This window comes from Tamandua tetradactyla, chromosome 5 (assembly GCF_023851605.1).
Source record: "Tamandua tetradactyla isolate mTamTet1 chromosome 5, mTamTet1.pri, whole genome shotgun sequence".
NCBI classification, from domain to species: Eukaryota; Metazoa; Chordata; class Mammalia; order Pilosa; family Myrmecophagidae; genus Tamandua; species Tamandua tetradactyla.
Window position 1 is genome coordinate 175,530,117 of NC_135331.1, and position 26,678 is coordinate 175,556,794.

The 26,678-nt window shown below is 37.7% G+C and overlaps 1 protein-coding gene and 1 long non-coding RNA gene across 5 annotated transcripts in view; one reads left to right on the forward strand and one right to left on the reverse strand.

Moving 5' to 3' along the window:
- DSE (dermatan sulfate epimerase) overlaps positions 1-26,678 on the forward strand; it is a 79,245-nt gene that overhangs the window by 38,008 nt on the left and 14,559 nt on the right. For 2 of the 4 annotated variants that reach the window (XM_077162712.1, XM_077162713.1), the window contains exon 3: positions 33-134. The exons of the other annotated variants lie outside the window; for them this stretch is intronic. In XM_077162712.1, the coding sequence (XP_077018827.1) occupies positions 33-134 (102 nt within the window). The remainder of the gene's footprint in view (positions 1-32; positions 135-26,678) is intronic. 4 annotated transcript variants of the gene reach the window in all.
- The window catches only part of LOC143685101 (uncharacterized), a 58,383-nt gene continuing 41,321 nt past the window's right edge, over positions 9,617-26,678 (reverse strand). Inside the window, exon 3 of the long non-coding RNA XR_013176375.1 lies at positions 9,617-10,084. This is a non-coding gene — a long non-coding RNA (uncharacterized LOC143685101). The remainder of the gene's footprint in view (positions 10,085-26,678) is intronic.

Below are 26,678 nucleotides of genomic sequence, written 5' to 3' on the forward strand. Positions count from 1 at the left end.
ATTATATTCATTCATTTTTTTCACTCTGTCAGGGGACATTTTTTGAGTATCTGCTGTGTGTCATGCACTGTGCTGGGGTGCTGGAGATTCAAAGATGAAGAAAAAGCCCAGTACTTCTATAATTTGCAAGCAGGGTAAGGAGGGCAAGCATTGGGTATTTGAAACCTAAGCTAGGTGTATCTCCTCTGCTCAGAATTGAATGTAAGGTTCATTTAAAAAGAAGTTTCATTAGTGTGATGAAACATTCAGATTCATCACTGTACATACCAAAATGAGGACAGACTGCTATTCCTTGAAGGCTGTTTTGTGCAGTGCTCTAGTGTGGTTAAAAAAAAAGAAAGAAAAAACACTAATTCTGGATTCACACTGCCCACGTTTGAATCCTGTGCCCCCACTCTCCAACTGTTGTTACTGCAGACAGATTTACTTAATTTGTCTGATCCTTAGTGTCCTCATTTGTAAAATATCAATAATAACTGTATGTTTTTCATAGCATTGTTATGAGGATTAAATGAAATACTTAATGTGAAATACTTATCACAGTTCCTGTCACTTAGTAAACACTAAAGAAATAATAATAATAATAAACACTTATTATTGTTACTGTTATTTCACCTAGCGCTTAGATTCTTTTTGCTTTATAATTTGGTATAAGGAGGCTCTAAGGAAATAGTATTCACTTGCGGTTTATTTCACAATTTTACGTATCTGTTCAAACTGCTTCAAAACTGGAACATCTGTTTAACTCATAAAATTTTCTTTTTGGCTTTGTTCCATTAATACATTCAGTGATGGCCCATTGGGCCCTTTCTTTATGCCTGCAGGAATCTAATTGTAACAACTAAGGAAGCTTGGGGGAAAGTAACAATAATATTTCTTTTGTCTGGTGTTTAAAAAGAAGTACATATGAGCTATCCCTGCCTAAAATTTATTAATGTTTTTCATTTCATTTGAGTATTTAGTAAATAAAGAGCTCAAAAGTTTTATTTTTAGATTCACTTATTTAAGAATCTTGAGTCATGGTAACAAAAAACAGGAAAATATCTGACTGTCCTGCTCTTGTTATATGTCCATCTGATACAACATACTACAAAGTAGGAAGGAAATCTGGTAGACCAGGATGGTGGAGGTGATTTTAAAAAAAATAGCATCACGAGAAGCTTCTTCTTTTAGCACTATAATTGCGTGTTTCTGAGTGCCCAGGCGATTGGGCATCACAGAATGATAAGCCATGTCAGTGTGCTGTGTCAGCCTTTGCAGAGGTCCCCGCATTCTCTCCGGGGACTCTTTCCTTTGTTCTTCTCACTTCTGCTAATGCTCATATGTTCTCCATAAGATAACAATGAAATTAAAAGAGTAGTTGAACTCTTCTTAAAAGTTAATTCTAAACAGAAAATTTAAAAAGATAATATTTTAACCTAAAATGATGACGCATTGTTTTCTTCATCACCAATAATGTCTTTTGCTTTTAATCTTTAAATGAAAACTTTTTTCCTTATAGATCGTCTCTTCCAAATGAGAGCTAGAGTTTGGGTTGTAGTTGGACCCGTGTTGCATAAAAGCTTGATTAGAACTTAATATAAACCATTTTCAAACATTATAATGGATGGAGATCATAAATAAATACAGAGCTGGTAATAAAGGAAAATGCATTTTGTAGCACTTAGAATAAATTAAGTTTTGAGATACCCACTAAGATGTTCAGTCACTCAAGCAAGTTCTGTGTAGCCAGTTGGCACATGGGGTATCCTCATTTGTAAGTGCTTACCTTCTGTATACAATCCCAACCCAGTTTAAAAAAAAAAAGAGCTGGAACTTCAAATAACTAAAATCTTCCACCAGTTCTTTTTTTAACCCCTGTAGAGCTTGGTTGAGTTTTAAGATAGGAAAATTACAAAAACAGTGTTTAGTAGAGACTTACAAGGTTTCTTTTCTTTTTCTTTTTTTAAATCCACTTTCATGGTGAAGCTTTGGAGTTAGAACATATTACCCTACTCTCCTAAAATTTTCAGAACATGCATGTATATTTTTATTTACTCTTTGGACTTACGTCTACAATACCTTTTCCCCAAAAGATTAAGGAAGCATAAAATACAAAATTCAAATTAGGTTTAGCTGAGAAAAAAGAGAGGGCAGGGAGAGAGAGGAGTGAGGACATAGATTGGATTAGAAATAAAGCAATTGCTGAAAGCAATTCCATCCCACGAGTGGGCCACAAATATGGACCTGGATTTTCTACTGGGAAAGAAAGTAAGCTCTGTCAACTTTTGAAATTTAGTGGCCATGAGATGCAATTACATTTACCATATCTTACTAATATGGGGAGACGAAAGCATTTAGAAGCGATTTAAAGTAGGATTATAACAGAAAGGATTTGTTTAAACCCTAGATGATAGGATATAGTTATCTAGTGCAGTTTGCAAGCAACAGGCTTTTCGAGGCTTTTCCCTAGATTGTAAAACCCAGGGAAGAGGCCTGGCATAGTGTTTTTTGGAGTCAGTTCTGCACTGTGTCTTACTTTTGCCATTTTATGAGCCACACATCCTTTGCCAGGTTCCTTGAACTCTGTAAACGTTAGTTTTTTCATCTATAAAATGTGATAATTCCCCGCATGCAAGGTTGTTCCAAGGATTAAAGGAGGTGTGCATGTGAAGTTAGATTTTAGTGTTATGCTCCCGACACATGGCTTTATTATTCTGACACAGAAATGAGTGAATATGCAGCTTTAGTCTTTCTAAATCTCTTGATACACAGTCCTCAGTTTTACCTCTTTCTGTCTCTCTGAGTTGTGTATTTGAGAAGTATCTGTTGTGAGTCATACTGCCCCCCTTACTTTATAGTATTTTTGCTTATCATCAGACAGAAAATAAATCACAGAGGAAAGAAATTACTTCACTCTTGTGCTGGAGCCAGTCAGCTACAGGAAATCAGGAGAACTGGTTGAAGGAAACAAAGAAAGTTGAACTTTTGGACAGAGGCATAATTGTATTTTCATTTGCAACAGACTGAGTATTAAATCCTTGCCCGTGGATTGTAAAGTTCTGGATGTTGACATTTGGGGTGTATTTGCAATAACAAAATCAGATGAAATTTATAAAAGAAAGTAAAAGCTAAAAAGAAAGGGAAATCTCTGGCATGTTGTGATGAAACACTCAGATTCTTCACTGTGCATACCACAATGAAGACTGACTGCCATTCTCAGCTATTGCCTGCTGGGCTCCAAACACAGCTCCTTGCAGCTGTTTCACAGGCTTTTTACTTTTCTAAATTGCAAGTTAAAAGCTGGGAATCTAAGGGGGCAGGACGTAGTTGGACTCCAACATGTGGAGCTGCAGGCCTGTGAGTAAAGGGAGCAGCTTTTCCTGTCCCGACCTTGCAGTGACAAGCCTGGGAGAGCCCGCCCAGAATGCACGTGGACTCGGCTGACCTGACCCCTTGGCTTACTCTCAGTCAAGCCTTTCCTTTCTCTTACCCTTTCCCCTTCGCTGCCTTTCTTTTTTTCAGTTCCTTTCCTTCTGTGACCTGTGAAAGTTATCTCTTATTACCATCCTTCAGATCCATGGAAGTAGAAGGCTAAAGTAACCAGTGACTGCGGGGCTGTTAACAACAGACAGATTTTCTAGAATTTATAGAAATACATGTGTTCAGAACCTGGGCCTTGGGATTTTGCTTCTTGAAAGTCACTTAATAGGCAGGTTGTTGCCAGCATCATTACAGATGGAGAGGACCTGGGGAGTCCCCGAATGGAGGTCAGTAGGTCTCTGGAGAGGAGCTGAGGGAGAGGGGCAGTGCAAGTTCCCTGTGTCCTGTTAGCATGCATGGTCAGTACCAGCAGGCAAACCATCCTCATCTATTCGAAATGCTGGTGAGGGTTATAGTACTTTTCATCATTTTCTGTCTGATGATAAATGTAAGATTTGTTTTATAACAACCGTAATCATATACAATTGGAAGGAAATCCAAAGCTAACTTTCTTTGTAGGATCTGTTTGTTGGTTGACGGTAGTATTTAGGGTTGGTATTACCCTCAGCTGGTCTCCAGAACAAATGACCTATTCTCTCCCACTTCCACCCTGGCAGTGCCCTTCCTGGCCTTTTTCTTAAAATATTTTTATTGACAAGTTTTCATGCACATACATTCCATATGTGGTATAAAATCAGTGGCTCACAATGTTATCACATAGTTGTGTATTCATCACCATTATCATTTTTAGAACATTTGCATCAGTCCAGAAAAAGAAATAAAAAGAAAAAAGGGAAAAAACATATATCCCATACCCCTTACCCCTCCCTCTCACTGACCACTAGTATTTCAGTCTACCAGATTTATTTTACCCCTTATCTTTCCTTGCTGTTTTAAATGCAATGTGGGTTTTCAGGGTTGCATGAGGGAGCTGTGCTCAGTGCTAGAGGAACTCCCCCCGCCCCCCCTTTGATAGAGCTCTATGTCTGGCCCACATCGCCAGTTTGTACACACGAAAGCAACGCAACATGTTAAGCTCCATGCACTTTTTATATCTGACTTTTCAACTTTTCTGATATAACAGCTTAGCAAGCATAAAGTTTGAATTTCGCACGTTCGTTGCCCCATATCCTGAGGGAAGTGTAAATTTGACAAAGGTAGTATGTGTATCTGTGTTCTGTTTCCATGATACCGCGAATCATTTGTTAAAAGATGGCTTTATCCATTGGATAAAAAGACTTCAATTCTAACACCACTTAAGATGGAGGGTCTTGCTGATTTTAAGTTCTTGCCAAAACTGTATGGATATTTATAGCTAGAGAAGAATAGTGGTTGGAGATTGCTGGTGGAATCTTTTACAAAGCCTGGTAGTTTAAGTCACTGTCAGTACCTTCAGAGCAGGCTTTTGCATCTCTTTCTGCCAGACCCGTTAAGGGGACGGGCTTTAGCTGTGCTTACCCCAGACTCTCTGACTCTTCTTTCCTTTTCTGTCAGCCACACACGCTTAGCGCAGAGGGATGAGACCTGTCAGGGGCCATTGCTGATCCCACAGGAGCGTTGGGGAACCTTGGTGGTTTAGAAAGCCTCTTGTGTAGGATGGCTTGCAGAGGGGGGTTAGGCAGTGAAATACTGGTTGGAAGCTGATAATGTTAGTCTAAGAGGGAAATGAGGATCGCAATTAAGATGGGTTAGGGGAAGAAGGGATGAATTTAAGAGACTTTCAGGACACAGAATGTGCAGAGAGACTGGACACAGGACAGTGTTTCTCCAAGTGTGATCCCTTCAGCAGACTCATGTAGGGGTTCCTTAAAGAGACAGATTCCTGAGCTCCGCCCAGACTCACTGAGTTAAGATCTCTTAGACTAGGCCATAGGATCTGCACACTTAACAAGTTCCCCCTGTGATTCTGAGGCACATTAACAGTTAATTAGTAAGGGACACAGTGCTGTGTGTGTGTGTGTCTGTGTGTCTCAGGGGCTGGGAGCAGGGATGGGGGTATATATATATATATATATATAAGAATTGTTTACTTTCTGTATGGTTTCTCTGAAAGCCTACAACTTTTCTAAAATTTTTTAATAATAGTAAGAGATAGGGAGGTATGGATGGCCCTCAGGTTTCTGTGCTGGGTGCCTGGTTAGGTGGGGATGCCCAGATGATATATGGAGTGTGTGTGTGTGTGTGTGTGTGTGGCAGTTTGGGAGGGAAGAGATGGTTCACTCTTTTACATGTCTTTTTTATGTCACTGTCTGATTTTGCCATCCACTTTATAGGTCTCACTTGACCTCTGTTAACATCACCAACTGTGTGAACAGATGATTTTTAAAGTCCTCTTCCCCTGTTATCATCTCAGGGGCTCATAGATTTCTTAAGCAAGCATGTTGATATATATTTATTAGTACAACTTTCAGGATCTCCTGGCCATATCTGCTAATTCTTATAAGTTTACCATCTTCCACCTGGACCTGTCCTGTGCCTTTTGCACTGCTGTTTCCATTCTCTTTACCTCTAATCATTTTTCTCCTCCCTCCCATTTATACTATTCTTCATTTCTTCTACTCTGTGAATGCATTTTACTGTCATTGTTTGTGCCATCGTTGAATGAATTAAGTTTTTCAAGAAAAAGTATGTTTGGTTGCAAAAAGATCCAGTGTGTCATCACTGGTTGCCATAAATCATGAACCCACCAAGGGCTTACAGATTTTTTAGAAGTTTTTTTTCCCTAGAAATTTGTGGTTTTATTGCTTGAAACCTTCTCACTGACAGGAATTGATGTGTACTATCCCCAGTGGTCCACTGGGACATTGGGCATTGGCATTTTCAGCTCAGCCCTGGGACTGGGCAGTACGAAGTTTATAGTCCAGTCCTTAGCTGGCCTTTCTGCCTGCAGTGGTTCCAGGCTCATCCTTCCCTTTCCTTCTTTCTTTCCAACTCTACTCAGATTTCATGGTACAACTTAATTTCTCCTTCTTCTGTAACATTTTCTATAGAATGAGGCCTACAGTCTTCAAGTTGCAGCCAAAGAGACACTTCTTTCTAGGAACTTCCTGGAGGCCACCTTCTAGCCCTATCCTCGCCAATATGAGTTAGATGCCCCAAGGACCTCATGGAGAACTCCTGCAGGCCATTTACCCTGCACCAAAATTCTTGGTTGGTTTGTTGCCTCCCCTAGGGCATGTGAAGCTTATTCAGGGTGTACCATCTTCATATTTTACCTCTGAGTCCTGAAGAACTAGTATACATGGCCCAAAGACAATAATAATTATATTGAATGAATGAATGCATCATCTTGTTTTATTTGAGATGTAAGCTTTACCAGTTGCAGGAGTCTCGAGTCTGTAAACCATTTTGAATCGTACTTGGTGCCTCATGCACTGTGGATGCTCATATTTATCTGGCCTCGTTTTCATTCTGAAGTTGTTTCTGCTGTCAGCTTATCTCTCTGCCTGTAACCTCGGGGCCATTGCACCCTTGTCCCATTTGGAAGCTGATGGGAGGAATGTCAGGATTTGACATCTTACCAGCGCGTCTCAGCTTACCTGCTCTTTGAAGTTCTTCTGCACCTGGTATTCTCGCCCCTTTAATCCCTTGGATTTTGGTGTCCATCATCTTACATGCATTCACAATGTCTGCTTGTGTGCTCTATTACTTAACTCCATAGAGTCTGGTTTTTGTTCACCATTAAAACTACTTGCTTCCGTCTTTGAATAGTTGCAGTGTCAGCAGCAGGAGGTGGTATGCTATTGAATTAAGAGTAAGGACTCTGGAGCAACACAACTGCTTTCTGATTCTATTTATAAGCTGTGACCTTGAGCATGTTACTTGATTTCTCCATGGCTCAATTCTTTCACCTATAAATTGGGGATGGATACTTGACTGCAAAGGGTTGTTAAGAGACCTAATGATTTAGTGAAACAGTACTTAGCACATGGTAAGTGTTAGCTATTATTGTTAATTTTTGTTTATTTATTTGTATGCTGTGCTGTGGGGTCACATTTCACTCTTTTCCATGTGAATATCCCAATATTGCAGCAATATTTTGTTGAATTTTTTTTGAATGCATGGGCTGGGAATTGAACCCGGCTGTCCCCCATGGCAGGTGAGAATTCTATCACCGAACTGCCTGTGCCTGCCCCATTGTTATTTTTAACTGTTACTTTGCTTGTATTTTGTGTTCTTATAAATTGATGCCAACCAAGGCGATTTTCATTTGTAAATAAATGCATGCATATATTCATTCATTTTATACAAGTTTCTCTTGTGTGCCTACTCTGTTCTAGGCATTGTGCTAGCTATTGGGGATACAAACAAAACAAAACAAAAGTTTGAGGGCAGGTTATGCTCTGTCTTGCCTAGAGTTACTCATTTATGGAAGATATAAATTAATAGACAGTATTAAAGCAGGTTATAACTGCTGTGATTGGGGAAATACAGTGTATCGTGGAAAGACATAAGAATACTTTTATTCAGCACTGGAGCCTGGGGAAGACTTGTCAAATGGGACCTGAAGGATAGACAGAAATTAGCCAAGTGATGAAGGAAGAGAGCTGACTTTGTGCCAAGCAGGAGAAATTGATGCACAAAGCCCCAGAGATGTAAGAAGGTGGAGTACCTTTGGGGAACTGAAAATTTAACGTGCAGGGGGGACACCAGCAAGTGCTGAAGCTTTGAGAGGAGAGCTTGCCATAGTAAAGAGCTGGACCGTATCTTAAAAGCACTCTGAAGCTTCATATTGAAACAGAGCCTGGGGTGACAAGATCAGATTTGTGTTTTAGGAAGGACCTCTGACTACATGTGGAGTCTAGATTGCAAAGCTCAACCCAGAAGACAAACCAGACCTTTTGCATTGATTCAGATAGGAGAAGACAAGGTGGGAGTGGGGGGTGGGGGTGGGGGTGGGGGTGCTGTCCAGCCTGAAGTAGCAGCTGTGGAAATGGGAAGTGATGGCTCACAGAGAGGTTTAAGAATTAACATTTAAAGGACTTTGCAATTGTATTTGGGGAGCAAAGAGGACAAAGAATTTTTTTGAAAACTGAGGGGATGGTAGGACCTTTCAGTGTGCTTGTACCAGAGCTATTTGGGAATGATAATAAAGAGTTTGGTTTGGGATATGCCAAGGTTGAGGTATTTGTGGACCTATGAAGGGATGGATCTCCAGTTCACATACGCAAGCTTTATTTTCAGCTACTTTGTATTTGCCGTTGGTTTATTGTGACTTAAAAAAATGTTGTTGTCACCAAGAAAAAAGAACTTATCCAACATAAAAATATACTTTGGGGTGTGATGTAGGTAGTTTCTGTAAATGATAGAAAAAATATAGAAGGAGGTTCAAAGAAGGTCAAATTTAATTAAAGTAGTGCAGCCACAACAAATAAATCAATAACAGCTGGAGAAATGAGAGGACAAGGCAAGGTGCTAAGAGAGCATTGCATCCACATGGGCGTCCTCAAATCACTTTGTGCAACTGAAGCCAATATGAAATGTCCCCAAAATGAAGCTTGCGTGAATTGTGCTATTTCTTCTGAAGTTAAAAAGAAAACAGAAGAAAGATTTTAATGAAGCATGGATAGCAATTTAGGTTTGCATCAGTTTTGTGAGCAATTTCTGGTTCATTTCTGTGATTCATTTACAATGAATTCATTACTACAGGAAAAAAATTGGGAAAGTAAGAGATGAGAATAAATAAAATGTACTCATATTGCTAAAAGTTTATATTAACTTCAATACCTTTCTGCCCTAAACTTTGGGCCATAATTTATGAAAACCACGTGGAATTCAGAGACTGTGTTAGAGAGCTTAACTGTAGACATGAGTACAATTTTAAACTATTATTGAATCCAGATTGAATCTTTTGCTTCCTGGTTTTCTAGCGTGGCCTGTCACTTGCTCAGAGAAGATGGAATGAGGGTGACTATTTAGCATTAGGGGTGAATTTTATATCTTCAATATGTACAGATAATCAGAATCTAAAACTTGGGAAAGTATCTAATGCCCATGGCATATTGAAGATAGCTCTCACGATTGGCTCATAATTTAATTCAAATTTAGCTTATTCATGAATTCTGTTTTGTGGAAGCATATAACACATCCTGCACAATTTTTTTTTAATGATTCACAAAGAAAGCCCTAAACTTCCTTTTCCCACTCAACTACCAAATGACTTTTTATGAAGTATACCTTGAAACTGTATCTTTATTGAACAGGGTGCTGTCATAGGCATTATTTCATTATCTCATTTGAACTTAAGTGGCTTCAAAGCCACGCCAACTTGTTTGGTGGGTAGGGCATTTTATTTTTATTTTCCCATACAGTGTTAAATTATTTTATTTTTTTTCTTCCTGTATTGACTGCCTGAGCCTGTTTGTTGTCTGTCTTTCTGCCTCCACCAGACTAGCACCATCCACTTAGAACATTAGGAACCCCTCTGGTTTCCTGGGTTCCTTCCTGATGATCTCACGGTGGGATTTTCCATCAGTGGGGATTCCAACCCTCTGTGGGATAGCTGGCATTCTGGGCAGCTTGGGTCCTCGCCTCACTCAGCAACTGGCACTGAAGCAGGCCTTGAACTCAGCTCCTCTCTGCCTGTAGGATACATCTGATGGCCATTTGATGTAGTCTTTACCTGCGAAGACAGTGGCATTTGAACATTTCTTTTGACTGTGAGCCCCTATAAGAAACAAATTTTACACTATAACCCGATATACACATACTTTATAAATAGTCAAGTGCTTGCGTTTAAATCATGGTTTGCACTTGGTTGTTTTCTAGTCCGTTGCATTTCAATAAATTCTATTTAAAAATGCTGGTTACAACCCATTATGTTGATTTAACAATGTTATTTCTGATGATCTTCAGTTTGAGAACCCTATCTAACATTCTGGCAAATGATTCCTTCCCCAAGAGTTCTTTCTTAATGATCCTCTTCTTGAATATTCCTACTCTTTGAGGTAGCCTCTTTTCTGCAATTCTAGTTTTTAGAATACTTGTTCTTAAAAAAATACCAAGAAGGTGGGCCACGGTGGCTCAGCAGGCAAGAATGCTTGTCTGCCGTGCCAGAGAACTTGGGTTCGATTCCCGGTGCCTGCCCATGGAAAAAAAAAAAAGTGATTAAAAAAATACCAAGAAGCATCTTTTTTTCATTAAAAAACAGTGCAAGTGTATGATTAATGATTTTATTTCAGGATTCCAGTACTGAGTGGAATAGACCTTGCAACACATTATTTCTTATTGGAGCCCAGCATAAAATCAGCCACAGTTCATTTGCTGCTTTAAAAAGACCCCTGGGCTTTATTAAATTATATATACAGCTTCAACAAAGTCTTTAAAATCATATTACAGAAAAGAAAATGTTTGATAAAACATTAAAAATAAGATTGATTGGTTAAATATTAATTTTGGTGAGGCAGTTACAAGTGAAAGTAAAATATTTTGTGTATCTAGCATTTTAAGATTTGCCTTACTTTGGTTTTGATATTTTCCTGCCGTCAGAGCAGCAGGATTTAACAATTTGGTTACAGTGTTTGCTGTTGTTAAAGTGTCCCTCAAACTTTTAAACTTTACATCTCAGATCATTCTTTACCCTTATTTATGCATGCTGTCTGAGTGCTAGGAGATAATTTTAAAAAATAAACAGTGGAGCAACCAAGTGTTCAGGCAGCAGCTGGAAGGAAGATGGTGCTAATAAGCTGGCAGCCATGTAGTATGTTAGATCTTAGAAGTTGGGGAATATAATCTGGACCTTAGAATTCTAATTGTAAGGAATTGATAAATTTATTTATTTTCCCTTGCATAAGGTATAACTGCTATGAACCTAGATAAATTATAAGACCAGCTATACTACTAATCTCATTTTCCTCAAGGCACAAAAAAACAAGACACAAAAGATCTCATGTTTCTTTAGTACTTATTTATGAGCCAAGCATATTTTTTTCATTTATTTCATGATTTCATTTAAATTTCCTGGGCATTTTGTTAATTACCCACTTCACAGATGATGAAGCTGAGCCTGAAAGAAGTTACGGAACATGCCCGAGGTTGCATCATAGGTACAGTGAACAAAGAGGGAGTTGAGTTCACATCTTTTTGCATCCAAAGCATCTCTGATGTTTTTCTGCGGTCAGTGCTTTCCCTGCATAACTAATGGGAGCACGTTGTCCTCTATCTGAAAGTTAGTTACTAAACACTCTGTTAGTTACTAAACACAAAAGACTCCCTTCCCTTTTGTAGATATAGGGTTCTAGTAAAGTTGTTAATCCCAAAGAAAACCCCAATTTATCATTTGTTCCTTGAAACTCCTAGGATAGAATAGATGGTAGTTGGCTGAGTAATTGAGACATTGTCAAAACAGGTAGGATCCCTACATTTATAGTGATTTCAGAGCTCAAGATGTCTATGGGAAGAGGAGTTAATAGGAGTTTTAGGGGACTCTCAACAATCCTAGCACTTGTGTGGGGATGTCACTATTGATATTAAAATCACTATATATATGTTGAGTGATTGCATCCTTCATTAATAAGGTTTAAGTTAGATTTCTGATTCCATATGGGTTTTCTTAAAAAATGTTGAGGGGTTGCAAATTTTTAATAATAGATTTGTCTGTAGGAAAAGAGGAATTTAGTACTTTGGCAAAACCAACTTTGTTTAATCAGTGAAATATCTATCAAAGGTGTAGAAGAATGCCATTTACAGAGGGCTTACTATATGCTATGCACTGTGTTAATTGCTTTGCATAATATTTAATCCTCATGGTGAGTTTGAACTATTATTATTCCCATTTTAAAGCTCAGAGAGGCTAAGTAAATACCCAAAGAAATAAAACTAGTAAGTGGAAGAATTGCAATTTAAACCCCCCTTAAGTGATTCAAGCCCTTTGCAATTTATTAAGACTACTTTTGTGGCCTAGCTTAAGGTTTATTTGGCGACTGTTCCATGTGCCCTTAAAGAATGTGTAGACGGTTGTTGGGTATACTGTTTTATAAAGGAGAGTAAATCACAATTTATTCAAATAATGTTATTCAAGTATTTAATATCCTTATAGACTTTTTCTCTTCTTGTTCTGTTCAATTTCTAGAAATAATGTATTAAAATCTGCAGTCATGATTGTGGGTCTTTTTCTCCTTTTAGTTCTGCCAATTTTTGCTTTACATAGTTTGAAGCTCAATTGGTAGGGTTCTTACACATTGAGGACCATTATATTTTCTTGATTTGACAGATTTTCATTTTGAAATGTTCCTTTTTATTTCTGATAATATCCCTTGTCTTGAAATCTATTTGATAGTAATATAGCTGCTCTGGTATTTTTATTTTTAGTGTTGCATGGCATATCGTTTTTTCATCCTTTACTTAAAACCTGTTTGTACCTATATGTTTGAAATATGTCTCTGTAAACATACATGTGTCTTACTTTTTTTTATCTGTTCTGGTAATCTGTTTACATGAAGGATTTGTCCATTTACATTTAGTGTAATTATTAATATAATTGTATTTAAATGTACTATCTTGGTATTTGTTTTCTATTTGTCCCTCCTATTTTCTGTTCTTCTGTTGTCCCCCTCCTGCCTTCTTTTGTTTAATTAAGTATTTTTGAAAATTTCGTTCTGTTGTCTCTCATTATGTTTAGCTAATCTCTTTGTGTTGCCTATTTAGTGGCTGCTAGGGATTACAGAATTTACAATATATAAATAATATACTGCTTCAGAAAAGATATAGAAACCTTACAGCAACATATCATTTACCCCTCCTCAGTTTTTCTGCTCTTGTTGTTATATATTATACTTCTATATTTGTTATTAACCTCATAATGCATTGCTATTTTTGCTTAAATAGATAATAATCTTTTTTAAAAGATTGGAATGAATGAATTCACACATATATAGAAATATAAATATTAGGAGAAAGGGCAATTTATGTTTACCCACATAGCTATCTTTTTTGGTATTCTTGATTGCTTTCTACAGACCCTGGCTTCCACTTGTTATCATTTCCATCAGCCTGATGGACTTCTTTGAGCAATTTCTGTAATTGTAGTTTGTCAGCGACATATTTTCTTAGCTTTCATTTATCTGAAAATTAAAGCTTTATTTCACATTCATTTTTAAGGGATATCTTTTCTGGATATAGAATTCTGGTTTGACAGTTTTTTTCTGACAGCAATTTAAATATATCATTCCATTATCTTTTGATTTAATTTGTTTTTCATGAGAAATTCATCATCATTCTTATCATTATTTCCCTGTACATAATCTGTATTTCCTTTTCCTCTGCTGCTATCAAAATTTTCTCTTTAAGGTGAGTGAAAACATCAACACAGATACCTGTTACTGGGAACATGATTGATAGATGGTCCCGGATGATGCCCCTCTAAATCTATCACTGTGTTCAAGCCAAGCCCACTTTTTTCTGTGGGCTGTTCTCAGCTAATTACTGACCATGGTGAGGATACTAATTCCTCCCCTGGGCACTTTTGTTTGAGGAGTCCCCATTGACCTGGCAAAACCCTCGTTGGTGTTTTCCAAGGCTTTTCCTGCCCAATCGTCCTTCTTTCTCTTTCGCTCCCTCACATTTCCTTATATGTCTAATCCTGCCTTGGCTTTTCAGAGGACTCAGTATTTATCCTCCGTGGAATTTACTGAACTCTTCATTTGTGAGTTGATGATTTTGTTCAAATTCAGAAAATATTTCTCCAGAAATTTTTGTGTGTCATTTTGTCTTTTCTATCCTTCTGGGACTCCAATTGTGTATATATTTGAATTCATGATACTGACCTATAGATCATTAATGCTCTGTTCACTTCTAAAATCTTTTCTTCCTCTCCATGTTTCACTTTGATACTATATAATGACCTGCCTTTGAAGTTCCTGTTCCTTATTCTGTGTGTGTAATCTGCTGTCAGTACCAAACAGTGAATTTTTTATTTCAGAAATTTTATTTCTCAATTCTAGAATTTCAATTTTATTCTTTCTTACAGCTTCCAGATATTTCCTAGAATTTCTGTTCTCTTCATTCATTGTGTCTAGCTTTACTATGTATTCTTTAATATATTTATCTTAGTTGTTTTAAAGTCAACAGATAATTTCAACATTTGAGTTGTTTGGTCTGATTCTATTGACTTTTTTTTTCTTGACTATGGGTCACATTTTCCTTCTTCTTGGAGGTCTCATAATTTTTATTTTAAGCTGTTGTGTATGTGTGTGTGTGCGTGTTTAAGTTATAGACTTGTTTCCACAGGTCTTTGGTGGCTTTAAGAAAGCCCTTTGGGGGAGGGCTATGACTCCTGGGGATTTCTTATTGTTTAGGCACAAGTGAGGGTTTTTCATGTCCCTCTACATCCTAATCAGAAGTAGAATTTTCCTCTCCTCTGCTCTTGTGTTATTTGGAATCAAACCCAAAAGGTCATATTTCATTCCATTATGTATTTCTGGCTTGTTTTTAATTTTTTAATAATTGAAATATTTACATGGTACCGTATATATCATGTGAGAAGCATATTATAAATAATGCCACAATGGATGATCTTGTTTTATGTTGTTTTGAATTTGTGGAGGTGTATTTTCAGGGTAGATTACTAGAACTGATACTAATGGACCAAAAGATAAATGTTTGCATAGTTTTGTTAGATGCTGCCAAATTGTAGCCCATAGGATTTTTAGCATTTTGTACTCCTAAAAGCATTTTTCAGATTGTGCCTGTTTCTCTACAGCCTTTATTAAGAGTGTGTTGTCGTAATTTGAGATCTTTGCTGATCAGAATGTTAACCTCATTTTAGATTTAATTTGCATTTATTTAATTATAAGTGGAGATTAGCATTTTTAGGGGCCATTTACTTGTCTTTTTCTGTTAACTGCCTTTTGCTCTTTTTGCTAATGAGCTTTTGATCCCTGTCTTAAATTTCAGGATCTTAAATTTTCAGGGTAGGTATGATTTTATCCAAAATATATGATGCAAGTTTTCCTTGGTTTGTCATTTGCGTTTGACTTTACTTATGATGTTTTTTTCCCCATACATAAATTCTTTTAAAATTTTTGTATGGTCAGAACGATCAATCTTTTCTTCTATTTCTTCTTGTTTTTGAGTCATAATTAGAAAAACTTCTCTCAGTTACAAAGGAATTCATCCCTGTTTTCTTTTAGTACTTATATGATTTCATTTTTTACATTTAGATCCCAAATTCACTTGAAGGATATTTTGCTGTGTTCTTTGAGGTTTGGATACAGTTTTATCATTTTTTTCAAATGACGGTCTAGTTGTTCGAATACCACTTGTTAAAAATAACTTCTTTTCCTCAGTCATCTGAGACGCTACTTTTAACATATACCAACTTTCCGTGTATTTGGCATCTATTTCTGGACTTTCTGCTTTGTTCAATTTGTGTGTCTGTCTGTTCAGATATCAGCACCACACTGTTTTGATTCGTGAGGTTTTCTCTAGTATTGCTCTCCACCCTTCATCATTGCTCTTCTTTTAAATAACTTCCGTAGCTTTACTTGCTTGTTTAATTTAAAAAAAAATAAATAGACTGCTTCCAGGCATAGTTTTCACAGGATCACTGGATACTTGAATATTCATCAGCTGAAGTGTTGCCATCAATAAGTTACCATCTAAACCTTGGAAACATTAATCATTTTATGCATACAAATATAAAGCACATTAAACATATAAAACACCAAGCTACATTTTTAAATGGGCAAAGTCATTTGATTACATTTTTGTGAACAGTAAACGTAAATATTGGTTATTTACTCCTAGCAAATCCAGGTGTCACAATTTCTACATTACAATGCCCATCAAAATGTGATATGTCAGCCTATTTTAGCCCAAGTCCTTTGAACTCTGCCATTCTAACAAAACAGGGGTCTCGTTAATTGAATTTGAATTACTTTATTCATCATTTTTAGCCATGTTGCCTTTTCAGGCTGGACATTAGCTCAGAGCACACCTGGTCAGCTAAAACAGATTAAATAACAATGATAAATGTCGTTCAATTCCGCTTAAACAGATTATGCTTAGATAACATATCTGGATGTTTGGATCATAAGGCTTTATATCAGTGAATTAAACATTGGAATAATGACACGTCAGTGCCTTTTCTCTTTTAACAACCCTACACCGCATTTTATTCTTATTAGCTTGGTATGTTTTGACATTCAGATTAATTCATTTTATCCACAAATTATCTAGAGTACTTTTCTTTCAAGTGAAGAAGAATATTCCTTTTAGTTGATGCTTTTACATAATTGAGCCCTCAATATTCTGCTTAAGTGGGGCCAAGCTGACCTGAATTTGTATATTTCAGAATTTAATACTTGGGATCCTGAATTCTCAGCTTTCAAATGAAATTAAGGGCAGGCCTTGGAGGCTCAGCAGGCAAAATTCTTGCCTGCCATGCTGGAGACCCGGGTTCGATTCCTGGTGCCTGCCCATGTTAAAAAAAAAAAAAGAAAGAAATTAAGTAGTAATATTCTGCTAGGTTGAATCCATTGATTTAACGAATATAGAGATACAGATTGTGAGAGGAAGAAGTCTTTTAAATTTGGGGGGTGATAATGTGATTTTCCCTGACTGTAGGTATTAAAATGCAGCCAAGTCTCATTTGGTCATACTGTTATCTTTCAAGCAATTGTTCCTGAAGAGGGAGAAAGTAAACCTTGACCGAGGAAAGTTCATTGTCCATCCTGTGTACTCTGCCCCTAAGGGACCACATGTTCTGAGCATACAATCATGCTACAAATCCCTAGGCCAACTTTAGTGAAGTTATACCCCAGGAACCCCAGGCTCATAGAGGTCTGTGAGGAGGAGAATTGTTTCAGGAATTCAGGAATGGTTGGTATCTGATGTGCCCTGGGTGGGCCCTGGTAGCCAATCTCTGCCACTTTTCACAGATCTCATGGGGATCTTGGTGTTATAAAAATGGCAGGGCTTGGAATCATGAACCATGCTTTTTATTCAACCACATATGCCCTCTTCCCTGGCTCTTGCTAGGTCTGCTAACTCTAGCACTTCCATCTGGTTCTTATTGCAAACTTGGTAACTTTTTCTGGAAGTACAGTGCTTGCCCTCACCAGGAGGAAGGAAAATCCATTTGAGAGTCAGGTAAGTCCTGGATTCAATCCTTGACTCCACCATTCAATATAACTCTGAGACCCCTAGTTCAGTCTCTCTGCCTTCTGGATTTACTCTGTTCTTCTTGGCAACATTAACATTAGAAATCCACCTCCCTTTGACTAAATTTTATAGACATTACTCCCAAATTTTAACATACTGCTGACTTTTAACATTCACAGTTAGTTTTCATATTTAACTCACCAGAGGAAAAAAAAGATGACTCAGTACTGCATTAGGCATGTTTTTAAAAAGAGAGGTAATACATGACTCTGCTGGCTAATTGCAGGTTGAGTCCAAACACAGAAAAGCATTTGGTTTACAGTTGGATGACTTTCTATCAGGTTACTATCTCCAGGACTCTTTTACAATGAATTGACTAATTTACATTTCAAATGATAGAACTAATCTCATTTCAGCATATTTTGGTGTTGTGGCCAAGTGCAGAGGTTTGGCTTATGTATTCTAGTGAAAATGGCTCTAACGTAAATATAGACTTAGGGCTTACTCAAGAGTTCATTGTTGTGTTACGAATTTAAATAAAGTGCATTTTAAATGGATGTATGGGTTTATAATTCTTTTAAAACTTGTTTTATTTTTTCTCCAAATTTGTGTTTATACAAATTAATCTAGAGTCTAAAATAAGCCGGTATTTTAAATGGGAATCTTCTATTTGATGAATTTACCAAGTAAGGATTTTATAGATTTATAGAACTATACTTTATGTTATTCTGAAACTGAGAAAAACAAGGTGGTTTTTTTTTTTTTTTGAGTGCTGCTGCTCTGTTTGGAAAGGTTTACCAAGCAGTAGAACCTCATTTAAATGTACTTTAAAAATGCATAGATTTGTCTATACCATAGTTCAGATCTTGGCTTCAAAATATGAAAATGCCATGTATAAAGTTTTTAGGCTATCAAAAGTGCTAGAAAATAGGATAAATAAATAACAATAACATGAAGGGAGTTATGCATTGTCCCCATTGTTTCCAGTTTTACTTCTGATTAAGTAAACATTCTGTAAAGAATCAGGGATCTCTTGGCATCACTTAGGTTTTAAATACCTAACTTCTTTTAGGTATTCCAAGCACATATTTTAACAGCATTTGTGTAAATGAATCAGACAATATAAATATTATGCAAGACTTCTGGGAAGATGGCCGACTAGAGTAGCTCAAGATTAGCCCTGCAGTATGGAAAAGTTAGAGAAGGGACAGGAGGGCGACTGAGACAGCAATTCTGGAGTGCGGCTGACCTGGGAGAGCCTTCTTCACCACATGCCGCAGCCCTGGTTGTAGAGACTGAGGAACTGAGAGGTAGAAAGCTGCAGTCTGGCACGTAGCCACAGAGCTGCAGAGCCTGTGGGAGTGCACAAACAGGAGCACGGAACTAGAAAGTAAGCCAGGCTGTGTTCCTTGGGCGTGCTACTTCACCAATGCAGCCCCATGACTGGTGACTCATCCCACACCCCATGTACCTGAACCCCATCATCCGCTCCCATTCCCTATGCTTGAGGAGCCCCCACACCACCAGCCCCCAGTGCACGTACCTACCCCATACTCCTACTACAAGTGCAGCCCTACACACCTCCCCCTCCCTGTTCCCTGCAGGCTGTTCCCCCCAGTGCATAAAGGTTGTGGGCACTAACATCCATACCTAGGCTGCATCCATCCACTGCCCATAGTGTCGCACAGCCTCACCCCGCCCTCCTTGAGCTCAGTGAATCCGTTTATGGCATTCCCAGGCCCACGCATGTGTGTGGACCCCCAGTCACATCATTCAGCTCTGGGAATCGCACTATACAGCAATCCTAGAACCATGCTTGGGCACAGCATTCAGCCTTACTTCCCAGCTCTGAGAAAGTGCTGACCTGCACAGCCAAATCACAGCTGCCATCAATCCATGAAGACATAACACCAACCTGCTGCCACAGCTCTGTGCATGCACACAAAGGGCCCTGTGCCTTAGACCAACACACACAAGGGTTACGCCCCCCAGACCAGTGTACCCGCACAGCTACATCCTCCCTGGCTGCTGGGCACCCACGTTCACAAGCATCAGTGTGACATCCCCAAACTGTGCCTATACCTGCCCTGAAACAAATCACTGTACTGTATGTTCCACCCTGTGCCCTGCTCCCTGCTGTACAACCATCCCACAAACCAAAGGCCTTAGACTACTGAAAGAAATCAACTCCCAAAGTAAATCAATCAAGATATTTACATGCCATGAAGACAGCAGAAGATCATTAAGCATATCACAGTGCAGAAAGATGTAGCCCTGCCTAATGGCCAAATTAAACCACCAGAGGAGACACAGACATTGGAACAACTAATCAAAAATGTTCATACAACTCTACTTAATAAAATAAGTGGGGTAGCAAATGATATAAAAGGAAATCAAGAAGACAGTAGAAGACCACAAAGAGGAATTTTGAAGAATAAATAGAAAAATAGTAGAAATCACAGAGATTAAGGACTCTGTTGACTAAATAAAAAACATACTAGAGGCACACAACACCAGATTTGAAGAGACAGAAGAAAGAATAAGTGACATAGAGGACAGGATAATTTACTTCGAAGATTCAAAAGTCTTCCTATTCAGTAGGAACTCAGAGAACTGATAGACAAAACAAAGTGCACAAATATAACAATCATTAGTGACACAGGAGGAGAAGAGATCAGTAAAGGGCTAGGAAGAATAGTTGAGGATATAATGGGGGAAAACTTCCCAACCCTCATAAAGGACATAAATATGCAAGTCAAAGAAGCCCAAAGAACTCCAAACAGAATAAATCCAAATAGGCCTTCCCCAAGGCACGTACTAATCAGTCTGTCAAATGTTGAAGAGAAGCAGAAAATCCTGAAAGCATCAAGAGAAAAACAATCGACTGCATACAAGAGAAACTGAATAAGACTGACTTCAGACTATTTAACTAACACCCTGGAGGCGAGAAGGCAGCAGTATGATATAGTCAAGGTCCTGAAAGGGAAAGACTACCAGCCAAGAATTCAGTACCCAGCCAAATTGTCCTTCAAAGTTAAGGGAGAGATTAAAGGTTTCACAGACAAAGAGGTCCTGAAAGAATTTGTCAACAAGATGGCGGCCCTATAAGAAATACTAAAAGGAGTTCTGCTGGCTGTAAAAAAAAAAAGACAGGAGAGGGAGGTCTAAAGGAAGACAGAATTGAAGTGTACCTCTAAGGGTAATTTAAAGAGTAAAATGAAGACAAAGAGGGAAAAGAATATATAGACCTGATGAATAACATTAAAAAGATAAGATGGTAATCAAGAAATGCCTTTTCAGTAATAACTTTGAATGTTAACGGACTATACTTACCAATTAAAAGATACAGATCGGCAAAATGGATTAAAAAAACATAATCCAGCTATATGCCGCTTTCAAGAGACTGATTTGAGACACAAGAATACCAATAGATTGAAAGTGAAAGGATGGGAAAAGATTTTCCACTCAAGTGGAAGAACCAGAAGAAAGCAGGAGTAGCTATACTAATATCTGACAAAATGTTCTTTGAATATAAAGACATCATAAGAGACAAAGAAGGACACTATATACTAATTGAAGGGTCAATTCACCAAGAAGATATAACAATCATAAATGTTTATGCTCCCAATCAAGGAGCTCCAAAGTACATGAGACAGACATTGGCAGAATTGTAGGGGGCCATTGATGCTTCAACAGTAATAGCAGGAGACTTCAATACACCCCTCCCCTCTATAGACAGAACAACTAGACAGAACTCAACAAGAAAATAGAGAAGCTAAATAAGTTGATAAATACATTAGACCTAACAGACATATATAGGTCATTGCATCTCAAAGCACAAGGTTATACATTCTTCTCTAGTTCCTATGGAACATTCTCCAGGATAGATCATATGTTGGGGCACAAAACAGGTCTTTATAAATTTAAAAATATTGAAATTATTCGAGCACTTTCTCTGATCACAATGGGATGAAGCTGGATCTCAATATCCACCAAAGAACAAGAACATTCACAAATATATGGAGATAAAATAACACACTCTTAAACAACCAGTGGGTCAAAGAAGAAATTGCTAGAGAAATCAGTAGCCATCTGGAGATGAATGAATACGAGAATACAACTTATCAGAACTTATGGGATGTGGCAAAGGCTGTACTGAGAGGGAAATATATTGCCCTAAATACTTATATTAAAAAACATGAAAGAGCAAAAATTGAGGATTTAACAGCAAACCTGGAGGAACTTGAGAAAGAAAAGCAAACTAACTCTAAAGCAAATAGAAGAAGAGAAATAACAAAGATTAAAGCAGAGATAAATGAATGGGAGAACAAATGAAGAATAGAAAGAATCAGTAAAACCAAAATTTGGCTCTGTGAGAAAATCAATAAAATTGATGGGCCGCTAGTTAGACTGACAAAGAAAACTACAGGCCAATCCCCCTAATGAGCACGGATGAAAAAATTCTCAATAAAATATTAGCAAATCGAATCCAACAGTACATTAAAAGAATTATATTCCATGACCAAGTGGGGTTTATACTAGGAATGCAAGGATGGTTCAACACAAGAAAAACAATTAATGTAATATAGCGCATTAACAAATCAAAAGGGAAAAATCACACGATCATCTAGATTGATGCTGAAAAAGCATTTGACAAAATTCAGCATTCTTTTCCGATAAAAACAATCCAAAAGGTAGGAATCAAAGGTAACTACCTCTATATGATAAAGGGAATATATGAAAAACCAATAGCCAGCCTTGTACTCAATGGAGAGAGACTGAAAACCATCCCCCTAAGAACAGGTACAAGACAAGGATGTCCACTGCCACCACAACCACAGTTCTTCTACATTGTGCTAGCTAGAGCTAGCTAGAGCATTCAGGCAGGACAAAGAAATAAAAGGCATCCAAATTGGAAAGGAAGAAGTAAAACTCTAGTTTCATTTGCAGATGATATGATACTATACTTGGAAGATCCTAAGAAATCTACCGCCAAGTTACTTGAGCTAATAAACAAATTCAGCAAGGTGGCGGGATTTAAAAGTAGCATGCAAAAATCAGTAACATTTCTATAAACAAGCAATGACCTAGCTGAGGAGTCAGTTAAGGAAAAAATTCCATTCAAAATAGCAACTAAAAGAATCAAATACTTAGGAATGAACTTAACTAGGGATATCAAGGACTTGTACATAGAAAACTACATAGCATTGCTAAAAGACATTAAAGGAGATCTAAATAGATGGAAAGACATTCCCTGCTCATGAATAGGAAGGCTAAATATAATTAAGATATCATTTATTCCCAGATTGATCTACAGATTCAACACGGTACCAATCAAAATTCTAACAACCTCCTTTGATTTGGAAAAGCCAACTATCAAATTCATCTGGAAGGGAAAGAGACCCCAAACAGCTAAAAGCATCCTAAAAAGGAAGAACAAAATCGGAGGATTAACTCTACCTGAGTTTAAAACCTATTATAAAGCCACAGCGGTCAAAACAGCATGGTACTGGCACAAAGAGAGAAGCATTGATCAATGGAATAGAATCAAGAGTGCAGAAATAGACCACCAAATCTATGGTCAACTGATTTTTGACAATGCCCCCAAATCCTCTGAACTCTGGGACAAAATAGTCTTTTCAGTAATTGGGCATGGAAGAACTGAATATCAATAGCCAAAGAGAATGAAAGAGGACCCCTGTCTTACACCCTACACAAAAATTAACTCAAATTGAATCAAACACCTAAATATAAGATCTAGCACCATAAAGCTTCTAAAGGAAAATGTAGGGAAACATCTTCAAGACCTAATAATAGGAGGTAGCTTCCTAAACTTCATATGCAAAGTACAAGCAACAAAAGATAAAATAGGTAAATGGGAACTCCTCAAAATCAAATGCTTTTGCGCCTCAAAAAACTTTGTCAAAAAGGTGAAAAGGCAGCCAACTCAATGGGAGAAAATATTTGGAAATCATGTATCAGACGAAGGTTTGATTTCCTGTATATACAAAGAAATCGTACAACTTAACAACAAAAGAACAAACAACCCAATTACAAAATGGCCTAAAGATATGAAGAGACATTTTTGTAAGGAGCAAACACAGATGGCTCAAAAGCACATGAGGAGATGCTTATTTTCACTGGCTATAAGGGAAATACAAATCAAGACTACAATGAGATACCACCTCACACTTATAAGAATGGCTGCTATTAAGCAAGCAGGAAACTATACATTTTGGAGAAGTGGAGAAACTGGGACATTTATGCACTGCTGGTAGGAGTGTATAATGGTGCATCACTATGGAAGACTATTGGCAGTTCTTTAGGAAACTAAATATTGAGTTGCCCTATAACCCAGCAATAGGACTATTTGATATATACCCAGAAGAGCTGAGAGCTATGACACAAATAGACATCCGTACACCCATGTTCATTGGAGCATTATTCACAATCGCCAAAAGAAGGAAACAAACTAAATGCCCATCAACAGACAAGTGGATCAACAAAATGTAGTATCTACATATGATGGAATATTATGCAGCAGTAAGACAAAATGATGTCCTGAAGCACATGAAAAGATGGATGAGCCTTGAGGACATAATGCTGAGCAAAATTAGCCAGACACGAAAGGATAGATACTATATGATTCCACTTTTATGACCAGTGTAAAGGTATAATCAGAGGCTAATAATACAGAATATAGGGACTTAGAGATAGTATATAGAAGTTAGAAATGGGTGAACTGTTAGCTAATGAGGTTGAATTCTAAAGTAAGGAAATAGATAGGAGTGAAGGTGATTCTCTAGTGGTTCTAGAAGTAATATTACCATATTGAAGATGAACAAGATTGAAGGGGGTTGTATAGGCTTATGTGTCCCATGGATTCACACTAGAAATATGAATGAATTTTCGTAAGAATTACTTCAAAGATATGATTCTTGTATAAAGAGTGTATAAGTCCAGGCTACAGGGGGAAAACTGCTATTGCATGCTATGAGCTATGTTCAAAAGGAAACCATCAGCACTACCACAGCAACAGCAGAGGTAAATAATGGGTGAGGGACGAGAGTTAAGGGGAGGTTTAGATTTCCTATTTGGTGAGGGTGTGTTTATTGGTTCTCTGTCTCTTGGGAACAATGAAATTATCTAAAATTCAGAATGTTGATGGGCTCTACATGATGCCCGATGAACGTAGGTGGCCGAAGGATGCTCTGACAGAGAAATAGATTGGTGAACAATGGTGTATACTTATGAACAAAGGTTGTGCTACTACAAAAAAGAACAATGTCGTGAGGCATGCAATGTTGTGAATAAACATGGGGGACATTTGGTGAGACAAAATAAGCCAGAAACAAAAAAAACAACAACAATGGTATGGTCACCTTTAGAAAATGCTTATAAGAAAACAGGGGCCTAGATTGTAAGCTTATAGAGGAGACACATTAAATCCAGAGTGGTGATTATTATTTCTGGATTTGAGAGGCTGTTTTTATATATGAAACCTGATATTTAGAGATAAAAACAAAGCTAAAAAGGTTGGGGTTAAAGTAATTCAGAGCATCGGGGTAAGGAATAATACAGTGTCTATATTTTAGAAGCACATATACTCTTTGAGACCAGTGAAAGAAAGGTTTATTTGATCTGCAACTGAACTTTTCTGTAGTGCATAATCTAAATTGGCCTATCTGTATAGCTCGTTTGAACAATTGAAACACAGGAAGCACAGAATAAGAAAGAGGTCCTTTAATCCTGTATAGATTATTGTAATGCCTGGAAACATTTTAGAGTATATTAAGCAGATAATCAAAAAGTATTGACAAAGTCCCCTGAGGGAGAGGGGAAAGAATATGGAACTATTAAACCTTACCATCAGGGAATCCCCTGATACTGTGTCAAACTTTAGGGACACCCAAATCAGTAGGCCATGCCTTCGATCATGAGGCTTACTCTTTTGAAGCTTATGTAGGTAGCGGAGAAGCTTTGACTACCTATAGGCATGCCTAAGAGTTACTTCTGGAGGACCTCTGTTGTTGCTCAGATGTGGCCTCAGTCTCTCTAAGCCCAACTCTGTAAGTGAAATCATTGCCCTCCTTGCTATGTGGGACATGACATCCAGGGGTGAAAGTCTCCCTGGAGATATGGGAGATGACTCCAGGGATGAATCCAGACCTGGCATCATGGGATCACCAATTCCTCCTGACCAAAAAGGGGTAAAGAAGTGTAATTAATAAAGTATCAGTGGCAGAGAGAGTTCAAATAGAGTCGAGAGGCTACTCTGGAGGTTGCTCTTACACAAGCTTCAGGTAGATCTTGCTACCTATCATAACCTGCCAACCCCCAACCAGGACCATTCCAGCCAATCCTAAAGAACACCTAGAGCAATACATAAGATTCCACAAGGGTTCCAGGCACTAGAGTAACTTTCCAGAAACCTGCAACCTCCAGATGGGTCCCTGGTCCAGATAAGTCCTGAAACCTAGCCCAGCCTCTCCAGAACATCAGATAGTTCCATCTCCCTACCCCATATTAGTGACAGACCCTTCCAATATAAAAAAATTTAGAAGTGCCACAGCCCAAACACCCCTAAGGAGAGTTATGAAAAGATCAAAGGTGATGGTGGAATTATACATAAAAGATAGGACTTAACAAATGAATATGAATGCTGAATTATTAAATTGATATCTCTTTTAGTCAGTATTTTAGAGCAGCTAGAAGTAAAAACCTAAAATTGTGAAATTGTAACGCATGTCAAAATCTGAAATATGTTCTACAACTAATTGCAGTGCTATGCTTTGCAATTTATAGCTTTTTTGTATATATGTTATTTTTCACAAAAAAAGAAGGAAAAAAGTCTAGTGTGATGATAAAAATGTATTTAAGCTTTCTAGCCTTCTATATTCTGGATTAGCATGAAAGAAAAATATGAGAGGATCGTATGGTAACCCATGACAAACTGTGGGATTTGTCCTGTAACCACTTGTTGAAGAGTGCTGTGAAAACTATTGCTTTTTTATTTCATTGTTTTGTATATATGTTATACTATACAGTAAAAAAAAAAGTTAAAAATAAAAAAAGATTATGCAAAAATATTCTATGAACTGTACACTATAAGTATA